The sequence below is a fragment of the Rhinopithecus bieti genome, unplaced genomic scaffold (genome assembly GCF_001698545.2).
Source record: "Rhinopithecus bieti isolate Rb0 unplaced genomic scaffold, ASM169854v2 scaffold_10982, whole genome shotgun sequence".
NCBI classification, from domain to species: Eukaryota; Metazoa; Chordata; class Mammalia; order Primates; family Cercopithecidae; genus Rhinopithecus; species Rhinopithecus bieti.
In genome coordinates this window covers 503,069-516,152 of record NW_016806649.1, presented here as the reverse complement: position 1 = coordinate 516,152, position 13,084 = coordinate 503,069, and the positions used below count along the sequence as shown (strand labels likewise).

Here is a 13,084-nt window from a genome sequence, read left to right as displayed (position 1 = left end):
GTCTTCCAGGATGGTTGAACTAATTTACACTCCCACCAACAGTGTGTAAGTGTTCCTTTTTCTCCACAACCTCACCAGCATCTGTTATTTTTTTTGGCTTTTTAATAATAACCAAAAGGGGCCGGGTGCAGTGGCTCACACCTGTAATCGCAGCATTTTGGGAGGCTGAGGCAGGTGGATCACCTGAGGTCAGGAGTTCAAGACCAACCTGACCAACATGGTGAAACCCTGTCTCTACTAAAAATACAAAATTAGCTGGGCATGGTGGCACGTGCCTGTCATCCCAGCTACTCGAGAGGCTGAGGCTGGAGAATCACTTGAACCCGGGAGGTGGAGGTTGCAGTGAGCCAAGATCGTGCCATTGCACTCCAGCCTAGGCAACAAGAGAGAAACTCTGTCTCAAAAAAATAATAATAATAATTAAAAAATAATAGCCGGCCGGGCACGGTGGCTCATGCCTGTAATCCCAGCACTTTGGGAGGCTGAGGCGGGCGGATCACGAGGTCAGGAGATCAAGACCATCCTGGCAAAACACGGTGAAACTCCGTCTCTACTAAAAATACAAAAAAATTAGCCGAGCGCGGTGGCGGGCGCCTGTAGTCCCAGCTACTCGGGAGGCTGAGGCAGGAGAATGGCGTGAACCAGGGAGGCAGAAGTTGCAGTGAGCCGAGATCACGCCACTGCACTCCAGCCTGGGTGACAGAGCGAGACTCCGTCTCAAAAAAAAATAATAATAATAGCCAAAAGATGACTATAATGTAGCTAAGACCTATGAGCAGAACTTCCTGTCATCAGAGAGGCAGGAGCCAAATTCTCATTATACTACTTGTTGTTAAATACTACATTTCTTTTGTAGTAAGCATCATATGATATATATATATATATTTTATGATAAAATGTCACACAGCAATGCTTAGGGACTAAGGAGTAAAACATTATGTTGTCCAGTCCACCATCACTCACTGTCTCATCAGGAACTACTGTTCGTTCTCTTTAATGGAAGAAAAATCATAAAAATCATAACTTGGGCCAGGCGCGGTGGCTCAAGCCTGTAATCCCAGCACTTTGGGAGGCCGAGACGGGCGGATCACGAGGTCAGGAGATCGAGACCATCCTGGCTAACACGGTGAAACCCCGTCTCTACTAAAAAATACAGAAAACTAGCCGGGCGAGGTGGCGGGCGCCTGTAGTCCCAGCTACTCGGGAGGCTGAGGCAGGAGAATGGCGTAAACCCGGGAGGTGGAGCTTGCAGTGAGCTGAGATCCGGCCACTGCACTCCAGCCCCGGCGACAGAGTGAGACTCTGCCTCAAAAAAAAAAAAAATCATAACTTAATTTTAGAAAATGTTTAGTGAATATTTTGTTGTGATATTCTGTTTTGCAAATTTGTATATTTGTATACTGTATGTCTTCATTTCGTTTTTAGGCTGGTAAACAGAGATAACTTGAGTTTTTGCTTTCTCGTTGGAGCATTCTCTTACTGAGGACACATTGGTTGTTTACAGTTTTTTTCCGTTATAAAGAATCCGCATTGGCTGCCTCTGAGCAGGCCAACTGTACTACAGCTGTGTGAGGATTCCTCCAGGTTGGGCAATTTGAAGCATGATTACTGGCTTAATAATGATGTTTCTGAGGAAGCTTAGACACTGCACTTACTAAAAAAATACTTTAAATCAACTATCTTAACCATACTTAGACAGCTGAAGTAAACGGTGGACAAAGAACTAAAGGAAAGTAGGACTACAGTGTTTCAACGAATATCAGTAAAGATATAAAAGTTATTAAAAAGAAGTGAAATAGAAGTTTTGGAGCTGAAAAGTATAACATGAAAATTTCAGCTATAAAGTTTCAAGAGTAGATTGACAGAATACAGAAGCAGCTAACTTAAACTTTAATTGAAATTATTTAATATGAGCAGAAGAAAGTGAAGAAAAATAAAATATAAGAAAGCTTTGGAACACCATGAAGCATAGGCATGTATGCTTAATAAGAATTTTCAAAGAAAAAGAGAAAGCAAAAGGCAGAAAGAATATTTGAAGAAATAAGAACTGAAACCTCCCAAATATATAAAGAGCATGAATCTGTATACCTAGGAAACTCAGTGAACTTCAATTGTGATAAACTTATAGAGATCCACAGCAAGACACACAATCAAACTGTGGAAGGAAAAAAGAATCATGGTAATAGCAACATAGAAATGATCTGTCATGTACAGTGATCCTCAAAAAGATTAACAGCCAAATTCTCATCAGAAACTATGGAGGCTAGAAATTAGTGGAATGACATATTCAAAGTTTGAAAGGAAGAACTATCCAGCAGGAATTCAATATCAGGCAAATTATCCTTCAGAGTTGACAGTGAAGTTGAGATCCCCAGATAAACAAAAGCTGAGGGAGTTTGCATTAGTGGACTTACCTGCATGAAATGTTAAACAAAGTCTTTTAGGCTGAAATAAAAGGACACCAGCAGTACTTTACCGTAAGAACAAACTAATACAGGCAAAATAACTGTATAGGTGTAAATATAAAAGCCAATATTACTGGGTTTTTTAAAAACTTTTTTTATATGATTTAAAAGGCATGTATAAAACAATAATTGTAAATCTGTTACTGGCTATAAAATGCATAGAGAAGTAATTTTTTTTTTTTTTTTTTTTTTTTTTTTGAGACGGGAGTCTGCTCTGAACCCACCCAGGCCTGGAGTGCGTGGCCGGATCTCAGCTCACTGCAAGCTCCGCCTCCCGGGTTGACGCCATTCTCCTGTCTCAGCCTCCCGAGTAGCTGGGACTACAGGCCGCCCGCCTCGTCGCCCGGCTGGTTTTTTTTTTTGTATTTTTTTAGTAGAGACGGGTTTCACCGTATTAAGCCAGGATGGTTCCCTTCGATCCTCCTGACCTCGTGATCCACCCGTCTCGGCCTCCCAAGTGCTGGGATTACAGCTTGAGCCACCGCGCCGGCCGAGAATAATTTTTGACGGGTTTAAAGAGAACCAGCCAGAGCTATATAGAAACAGAAGTTGGTTATGCAATTGAAGTTAATTAGCATCATTGAACTTAATTATTATCAGCTTCTGATATAAATTTTAATCCCCAGGGCAACATTAAGAAAATAGCAAAATGTAAGAAGGGAAACCGAAATGATATAACACACAGCAAACTTATACACACAAAGAAGGAATTAAGGGAATAATTACAAAACAAAAAAAGATAGGCATATAAAAAATAAGTAGCAAATGGTAAAAGTAGTCTTTTATCAGTTAGTTACTTTATCGATCTGAGTGGATTAAATTCTCCATTAAGGAAGGCACGTAATTTGGAGGAATAATTTTTTAAACTTGTTACTGTTGATTTTATAAAAGACTTCCCTTAGAGCTAAAGACACAAATAGGCCTGGAAAGTATAATAAAAGGATGTGAAAAGGTATTTCATGCAAATATTAAACCTAGCTGGATAGCTAATACAGATAGCAGACCAATATAAAACTTTAGTCCAAAAATTGATACCAGAGTGGTTGAAGGACAGTTAATAATTGGGTTAATCGCGTCAAGAAATGTAACCGCTAATAAAAAATATGGACAAATCAAAAGCCAAATATTTGGGCAAAAATTACAAGGAGATACCAGTCTGCTATAGTAGTAAAAGAATTCAGGGCGGGCGCGGTGGCTTCAAGCCTGTAATCCAGCACTTTGGGAGGCCCGAGACGGGCGGATCACGAGGTCAAGAGATCGAGACCATCCTGGCTAACACAGTGAAATCCCGTCTCCTACTAAAAAATACAAAAAACTAGCCGGCGAGGTGGCGGCGCCTGTAGTCCCAGCTATCGGCCAGGCTGAGGCAGGAGATGGAGTAAACCTGGGAGGCGGAGCTTGCAGTGAGCTGAGACTGGCCACTTGCATCCAGCCCTGGGTGAACAGAGCGAGAAACTCCCGTCTCAAAAAAAAAAAAAAGAAAAAAGAAAACTATCAAAGAATAATAAAACTTAAAAAAAAAAAAAAGAATTCAGTGCTGTCTTTTTAATAATGGATAGAACAACCATACAGAAGATCAGTAAGGAAATAAAGGGCTTGAACAACACTTTAAAGCAAGATTATCTAACCCATGGAACACGGACTGCATGTGACTCAGGATGGCTTTGAATGTGACACAACACAAATTTGTAAACTTTATTAAAACATGAGATTTTTTGTGTGTTTTTTCTTTTTTTAAAAGCTCATCAGCTGTCATTATTGTTAGTGTATTTTATGTGTGGCCCAAGACAATTCTTCTTCTAATGTGGCCCAGGGAAGCCAAAAGATTGGACTCCACTGCTGTAAACTACACCGAACAAGCATGGAAAGAAAACTGCACTCAGTAAAAACAGAATCTGTACTATTCTCAAATGCACATAGAATATTCTCCAGGATAGACCACGTGTCAGGCCACAGAACAACTCTCAGTACAAAGCTAGAACTCATAAAACTGTGTTCTAACACCACAATCGAGTGAAATTGGAAATCAATAAAAGGAAAACTGAAAAATTCAGTTTTAAATGAATTTTAACTTCCTTATTGAGGTATGATTGACATAAAAAAGCTATACATATGTAATGTGTACAATTTAATGAGTTTGGAGATAAGTATACACCTCTGACACCACCACTGCAATCTGTCATAAACATATCCAATGCCTCAAAAAGTTTTTCTCTGCTGTCTTTATTATTTCATATTTTTATAATACAACCTAAGAACTACTGTCTTAACAGATTTTTAAGTATACAATACAGAATTAACTGTAAGCACTATGTTATTCAGTAGATCTCTAGGACTTTTTCATCTTGCATAACTGATACTAATTACTACCTCACCATTTCCCCACTCAGCACCTAGCAACCACCATTCTATTCTCTGTTTCTATGAGTTTTACTGTTTTCAGTTCCTCATGTAAGTGGAATCATGTATTTGTTCTCTGTGTGGCCTATTTCATTTATATAATATACTTCAGTTTCCTTCAGGTAGTCTATAGCAAATAGCAGAATTTCCTTCTTTTTTAAGGCTGAATAATATTCGTGTGTGTGTGTGCGCACCACATTTTCTTTATCCAGTCATTCCTTGATGGACATTTAGCCATGACTTGGCTATTAAGAATAAAGCTGCAATAAACATGGAAGTCCCAATCTATCTTCAAGATCGTGATTTTAATTCTTTTGGATATATATCCAGTAGTGGCATTACTAGATCATGGTTGTTTTACTTTTACTTTTATTTTTATTTTCATTTTTTCCTAAGATGGAGTCTTCCTTTGTTGCCCAGGCTGGAATGCAGTGGCATGATCTTGGCTCACTGCAACCTCTGCCTCCTGGTTTCAAGCAATTTTCCTGCCTCAGCCTCCTGAGTAGCTGGGAGTACGGGCGCCCACCACCACACCCGGCTAATTTTTATGTTTTTAATAGAGATGGGGTTTCACCATGTTGGCCAGGCTGGTCTTGAACTTCTGATCTTATGATCCGCCTACCTTGGCCTCCCAAAATGCTGGGATTACAGGCGTGAGCCACCAAACCCAGCCTATTTTTAATTTTTGAGGAACCTCCATACTGTTTCCATAGTGGCTGCACTAATTCATATTCTGACCAACATTGTACAACAGTTCCCTTTTCTCCACATCCTAGACATTGCTTGTCGATTTTTTTTTCTTTAATGGTCATCCTAATATATGTGAGATCATATTATGTTGTTGATTTGCATTTTCCTGGTAATTAGTGATATTGAGCACCTTTTCATGTACCTAATGGCCATTTTTATATTCTCTTTGGAAAAAATGTCTGTTCAGCTCTTTTGCCCATTTTTTATTGGGTAATTAGTTTTTTTGGCTCTTGAGTTGTAGGAGTTCCTTATATTTTTTGGATATTAACCCCTTCTCAGATACATAGTTTGCAAATATTTTCCCATTCCATTTTCATTTTGTTGGTTGTTTCTTTTCATTTTGTTGGTTGTTTTCATTTTGTTGGTTGTTTTCATTTGGTTGGTTGCCTTTTCATTTTGTTGGTTGGTTGTTTTGGTGTGCACAAGTGTTTTGGTTTGAGGTAGTCCCACTGGTCTATTTTTGCTTTTCTTACCTGTGCTTTTGGTGTGATATCCAAGAAACCATTGGCAAGATAATGTCAAGAACATTTTCTCCTACGTTTTCTTCTAGGAGTTTTACAATTTCAGGTAAAACTAAAGACACAAGGTAAATTGAGTAAATTTACCTTGAGTCTTTAGTCAATTTTGAGTTTATTTTTATTTATGGCATAAGATAAGCATCCAGTTTCATTGTTTTGCATTTGGATATACAGATTTCCTAGCACTATTTACTGAAGAGAGCATCTTTTCTCCGTTATGTATTCTTGACACACTTGTCAAAGATCAGTTGATTGTATATGTGTGAGTTTATTGCTGGGCTTTGTATTCTAGTCCTTTTGTTTTGTGTGTCTATTTTATGCCAGTACCATACTGTTTTGATTACCATACCTTTGTAATACACTTTGAAATCAGGAAGTGCACTTGCCAGCTTTGATATTCTTGCTCAAAATTGCTTTGGCTCTTTTGGGTCTTTATAGTTCTATATGAATTTTTTTGTTGTTGTTGAGACAGAGTCTCACTCTGTCGCCCAGGCTACAGTGCAGTGGTGCTATCTTGGCTCACTGCAAGCTCTGCCTCCCGGGTTGATGCCATTCTTCTGCCTCAGCCTCCTGAGTAGCTGGGACTACAGGCACCCGCCACCACGCCCGGCTAATTTTTTGTATTTTTAATAGAGACGGGGTTTCACCGTGTTTTGCCAGGATGGTCTCGATCTCCTGACCTCATGATCCGCCCACCTCGGCCTCCCAAAGTGCTGGGATTACAGGTGTGAGCCACTGCGCCTGGCCATAGTTCTATATGAATTTTAGGATTATTTCTTATATTTTTGTAGATTGCTTTGGATAATACGGACATTTTCATAGTATTAATTTCCTAAGTTCTTGAACATAGAATATCTTTCCATTTATTTGTTTTGTCTGCTTTAATTTCCTTCATTAGCATTTTATAGTTTGCAGCATGCAAGTCATTTACCTGTTTGGTTAAGCTTATTTTGTGTTAAAGTCACATGGGGAGTGACTGCTTAATGGGTATGGCATTTCTTTTGGAGATGATAAAAATGTTTTTGAACTAGACAGAGGTGGTGGTGTGTAACTTTGTGAATGTACTAAATGCCACTGAATTGTACTTTAAAATGGCTAATTTATTTGTTTTATTTTGAGGTGAAGTCTTGCTCTGTCGCCCAGACTGGGGTGCAGTGGCATGATCACTGCTTACTGCAGTCTCCACCTCCCAGGCACAAGTGATCCTCCCACCTCAGCCTCCTAAGTAGCTGGGACCACAGGCCCATGCCACTGTGCCCAGCTAATGTTTAAAAATTTTTTGGTAGAGATGGAGTCTCACTTTGTTGCCCAGACTGGTCTCAAACTCCTGAGCTCAGGAGGTCCTCCTGCCTCAGCCTCTCAAAGTGCTGAAATTACAGGTGTGAGCCACTGCACCTAGCCTAAAATAGCTAATTTTATGTTATATGAATTTCATCTCAGTTTAAAAAAATAAAATCAGGGATATATAAGTTGCTTACATTAACTCACATAAATCAGCCACATCACTCTGGCCAAGTGAATATTTACACCTCTTTTCTGTCATTTTGTGTGAAAATAAGAAATTTTCCTGTGTCCACTTGGTGAAGTGTGTTTTTATTTCAGGGACTGTTTACATTCAAGGATGTGGCCATAGAATTCTCTCAAGAGGAGTGGGAGTGCCTGGACCCTGCCCAGAGGGCCTTGTACAGGGACGTGATGTTGGAGAACTACAGGAACCTGCTCTCTCTGGATGAGGATAACGTCCCTCCAGAAAACGGTAACCACCCTTGTACATCTTTACATTTTTCCTTGTGAGTCTCTTGGGAGCCCCCAGTATGCTTCTCTGAATCCGATCCCTGTTCTAAAAGGGGAGACTGAAACTTTTTGATTCAGAGTGGAAATGCTTCATAATGTGGCATATAGACTTTACACTTCCCCTTTCGTCAGAAGTTCTGCACATAATCAGGTTTGACGAGTGGTGGTTCCAGAACATCAGTACTTACAAAACCTTATGGAAAACGTTTTAAAGTATCTGGTATCATGGTTTTATCTCCATGCCTTTGATTCAGTAGTTTTTTCAGAGTCTGCATATTTAAAATAATCCCTAAGCATTCAGAAGAAGGCAGTCAGTTGACTGATTTATTAAATCGTTTTGGGAAATAGTTTTTCAGTCCCGTTTGTAATATCTTCTCTTCATAGCTGAACAAAGGGCTGGGAATGTATCCAGGAAAAGCACAACACACCATGTTCCTTTTTTCTTTATAAGTTGAAATCTTTCCTGAGCTGAATATTATATTCATTTTGGAGCACAGGAAAGAGTCCTAGACTATGGAGAGTGAAGTGAAAATAGTGGAAAAATCATGTAGGTCAGCATGTGAGCACAAATATGCACTCAGATGGCCACAGAGTAAGCTACTCCATTGAGTATTGTTTGGGAAACTCTGTGAATGGGAAAGATCAGTGGGAAAACAAAAGTTTATTTCTTATGAGCTCTCAAATTAAAGTCCACACCCCTCCCACTTTCCCCAACACAGTTATTCAAATGTGTAAAAGGTTGAACTCCCACTCTCCCATGATGCCCCAACTCATGCAGACACAAAAGCAAAGGTGCTATCATGACCCACAATACTCTGTTTGGCCCCTCTGATCATTTTGGTCTTCTGGTTTTGAGAGGGACCGAGGTGGCTATTTTTAAGGACTGTCTTTTTGTGTATATAATTTCATCTGATACGTGGTTTTCAGTCTGTGCAGATCAGAGCTGGGGCCTTTGTAGCCCTGCCTCCAGAACCTATTCAGTTTCTATTCCCATTTCTTATACCTGCAAGAACTTCTCAGGAAAATGAGAAAACAGTGGCTCCCCGCCAGATGTATCTGGGGTTCCCTGAAATTTCAAAGACTGTCAGTCTCTCTATTTGTTCAAGCCCCTTGGCCATTCCTTCAGTTCTGCTTTTGCCACGTGTGTGTGTCTAAAGGGGAGGCTTTCAGATTGTTACTCAGCCGTAATATAAAGACGTGACAGAGAGATCCTCTTTTTGATTACCGTTCCAAAATGGGAATGTATCTCATTCTTTTAGGTTCTCATCTTGCAGCCTGTGGACAGAGCACGCTACCTCTTCTTAAGAATCCTACAGGCCGGGCGCGGTGGCTCAAGCCTGTAATCCCAGCACTTTGGGAGGCCGAGATGGGCGGATCACGAGGTCAGGAGATCGAGACCATCCTGGCTAACACGGTGAAACCTCATCTCTACTAAAATACAAAAAAAATAGCCGGGCGAGGTGGCGGGCGCCTGTAGTCCCAGCTACTCCGGAGGCTGAGGCAGGAGAATGGCATAAACCCGGGAGGCGGAGCTTGCACTGAGCTGAGATCCGGCCATTGCACTCCAGCCCAGGCGACAGACCAAGCCCCCGCCTAAAAAAAAAAAAAAAAAAAAAGAATCCTACAAAATCCAACCCTTTTATTTTACCCCCATGTCTTTTATTTCTCTCCCTTTTCTAGTTTTCTACCCTGTCCAGGAACTTAGAGAGACCTTAGTCTTCCTGATTTCATATTCTTCTAAGATTTACCTCTGAAAGTTGGTTTTGAAATACACATTCTGAATGGGCATGGTGGCTCACACCTATAATCCCAGCACTTTGGTAGGCCTAGGTGGGTGGTTCACCTGAGGTCGGGAGTTCAAGACCAGCCTGACCAACATGGAGAAACCCCACCTCTACTAAAAATACAAAAATTAGCTGGGTATGGTGGTGCATGCCCGTAATCCCAGCTACTCGGGAGGCTGAGGCAGGAGAATCACTTGAACCCGAGAGGCAGAGGTTGTGGTGAGCCGAGATCGCGCCGTTGCATTCCACCCTGGGCAACAAGAGCGAAACTCCGTCTCAAAAAAAAGAAAAAAAGAGGCAGTGCGTCCTGGGTCGGCGTAGCTATGGCGTCTCGTGTCCTTTCAGCCTATGTCCGCTGCCTGCCCGCGGCCTTTGCGCTGCTGCCCCGGGTCCGGATGCAGACGTGGCCCGGCCTCTCAGCACCGGTCTGTGCTCCGCGGGGACCCAGACGAGGCTCGGGCCTTTGCAGCCGGCCTTAAAGCTCGCGCAGGTTCCTGGTAGAGTTACACAGTTGTGCCGCCAGTATAGCGACATGCCCCCTTTGACATTAGAGGGCATCCGGGACCATGTTCTTTACGTATTGAAACTCTATGACAAGATTGACCCAGAGAAGCTTTCAGTAGATTCTCATTTTATGAAAGACCTGGGCTTAGTTTGGACCAAGTGGAGATTATCATGGCCATGGAAGACGAATTTGGGTGTGAAATTCCTGATACAGATGCTGAAAAGTTACTGTGTCCACAAGAAATTATAGATTACATTGCAGATAAGAAAGATGTATATGAATAAAGTATCAGACCCTTTGGCTTTGGGGAGAGAGGACTCAGATGATAGTGCCGAATGTCTGGCAGTGAGGACACATTTTCGCATCATTGCTGACTCTGACAGAGTGATTCTGATGGACTTGTATTTAAATTGTATAAGTGTTTTACTCTTTGAAAATAAATCTATAAAACCAAAAAAAAGGCCGGGCACGGTGGCTCAAGCCTGTAATCCCAGCACTTTGGGAGGCCAAGACGGGCGGAGCACGAGGTCAGGAGATCGAGACCATCCTGGCTAACACCGTGAAACCCCGTCTCTACTAAAAAATACAAAAAATTAGCTGGGCGTGGTGGCGGGCGCCTGTAGTCCCAGCTACTCGGGAGGCTGAGGCAGGAGAATGGCGTAAACCCGGGAGGCGGAGCTTGCAGGGAGCTGAGATCCGGCCACTGCACTCCAGCCTGGGTGACAGAGCAAGACTCCGTCTCAAAAAAAAAAAAACCAAAAAAAATAAGAAATACACATTCTTAGAGTCTTAGAGTCTGCAATTTCCTCTCTTTCTGCTGTGATAACCCACCAATAGGTGATGGACAACTTTTGGTGGACTCTCCCATGGAAGAGGTTTCCTTAGTAACAGAATATTCTTGAAAGAGAACATTAATTAATCTGTTACAGTATCATTCTGCTACATACAGAGGTGCCTCTTGAAGCCACTGAGTAGAGTAGCCAGCGTGTCCCAGTATGCTGAGAGAGAATCAGAAGAGCCTGAGGGATAAGTGCTTCTGACCTGGTTTTTGTGGAGTTTACAGTGTCTCCCAAGGGCAGTATGACAATGCTGATTAGATATATAATGATCATTCCCTTGGAGCCAGCAATATAAGGGGTAGGAATTTATCCTTGAGAGAGCATTGTCCAAGTTCCCAACCTCATCTCTGCAAAAATGTTGACCAAACTGTTGTTCATACCACATTGTTCATCCCATATGTGCAGTTGTACATTTTTCTTCAGTATGATTTTATGCTTTTATTGAGGGAGCTGATAAAGTTGAATTATGTATACATTTTTAAAGTTCACTATAATTTGTTTTGTTTAAGCCACTGACACTTTCATTTTGCCAATGTCACAATGTCATTGATCTAAATGAACTTTTATTTAATCACCAGTTACATGTTTTTATGATACTCTTAATGTTTTTTGTTTTATATCTACAGTGTGTGGGGACATGAGATGAATGAATATTTTATATATATATATATATTTCTGCTTCATATTCTCTCATGATGTTTTATATATTTTACCAGAAGATTTCTTCCTTGAGTGTTTATGTCTGAATATTCGTTTCCTCAAAACATATATAACCTCCAAAACTTTGTTAAAGGATAGTGTTAGTTATTCCTTTTACTTCTGTTTCCTGTAACTTTATATCAACTCTTAGCTTGTACTTTTTAAAAACAGACTTTTATTTATTTATTTTTTTAGCAATTTTATGTTCACAGCAAACTTGATGGAAGGTACTAGATTTCCCATACACTCTGTGCCCCGACACATGCACAGCATCTTCCCCCATTATCACCTTCCCCCACCACAGTGGTACATTTGTTAAAATTGATAAACCTACATTGACACATCATTATCGCCCAAAGTCCATAGTCTATGTTGGGGTTCACTCTATATATGCTTAGGTTTGGGCAAATATATAATAGCCATATATCCTCCATAATAGTATCTTATGGAATAATTACACTGCCCTAAAAAATCTGTGCTCTGAAGATGGCCGAATAGGAACAGCTCCAACCTCCAGCTCCCAGCGTGAGTGACACAGAAGATGGGTGATTTCTATGTTTTCAACTGAGGTGCAGACCAACCCCTTACACCTCACATGGCTGGGTACACCTCTGAGACAAAGCTTCCAGAGCAAGAATCAGACAGCAACACTTGCTATTCAGCAATATTCTATCTTCTGCAGCCTCCACTGCTGATACCCAGGCAAACAGGGTCTGGAGTGGACCTCAAGCAAACTCTAACAGACCCGCAGCTGAGGGTCCTGACTGTTAGAAGAAAAACTAACAAACAGAAAGGACACCCACACCAATACCCCATCAGTATGTCACCATCATCACAGACGAAAGGCAGATAAAACCATAAAGATGGGGAAAAAGCAGTGCAGAAAAGCTGGAAATTCAAAAACTCAGAGCGCATCTCCCCCTCCAAAGGAACGCAGCTCATCACCAGCCATGGAACAAAGCTGGATGGAGAATGACTTTGACGAGTTGAGAGAAGAAGGCTTCAGTTGATCAAACTTCTCAGAGCTAAAGGAGGAACTATGTACCCAGTGCAAAGAAACTAAAAATCTTGAAAAAAGAATGAATGGATAGCTAGAATAATCAATGTGGAGACCATAAAAGAACTGATAGCGATGAAAACCATGACACGAGAACTACGTGACAAATGCACAAACTTCAGTAACCGACTCAATCAACTGGAAGAAAGAGTATCATTGATTGAAGATCAAATGAATGAAATGAAGCAAGAAGAGAAGTGTAGAGAAAAAAGAGTAAAAAGAAATGAACAAAGGCTCCAAGAAATATGGGATTATGTGAAAAGACCAAATCTA

The 13,084-nt window shown here is 41.0% G+C and overlaps 1 protein-coding gene and 1 pseudogene across 4 annotated transcripts in view; both read left to right on the top strand.

Annotated features, from left to right (window-relative positions):
* The window catches only part of ZNF677 (zinc finger protein 677), a 27,764-nt gene that overhangs the window by 7,034 nt on the left and 7,646 nt on the right, over nt 1-13,084 (top strand). For all 3 annotated transcript variants that reach the window (XM_017877302.1, XM_017877300.1, XM_017877301.1), the window contains one exon: nt 7,736-7,889. In XM_017877302.1, the coding sequence (XP_017732791.1) occupies nt 7,736-7,889 (154 nt within the window). The remainder of the gene's footprint in view (nt 1-7,735; nt 7,890-13,084) is intronic.
* LOC108532982 (acyl carrier protein, mitochondrial-like) lies at nt 9,941-10,676 on the top strand (annotated as a pseudogene). The gene has a single exon (XR_001886615.1). The product of XR_001886615.1 is annotated as an acyl carrier protein, mitochondrial-like (transcript).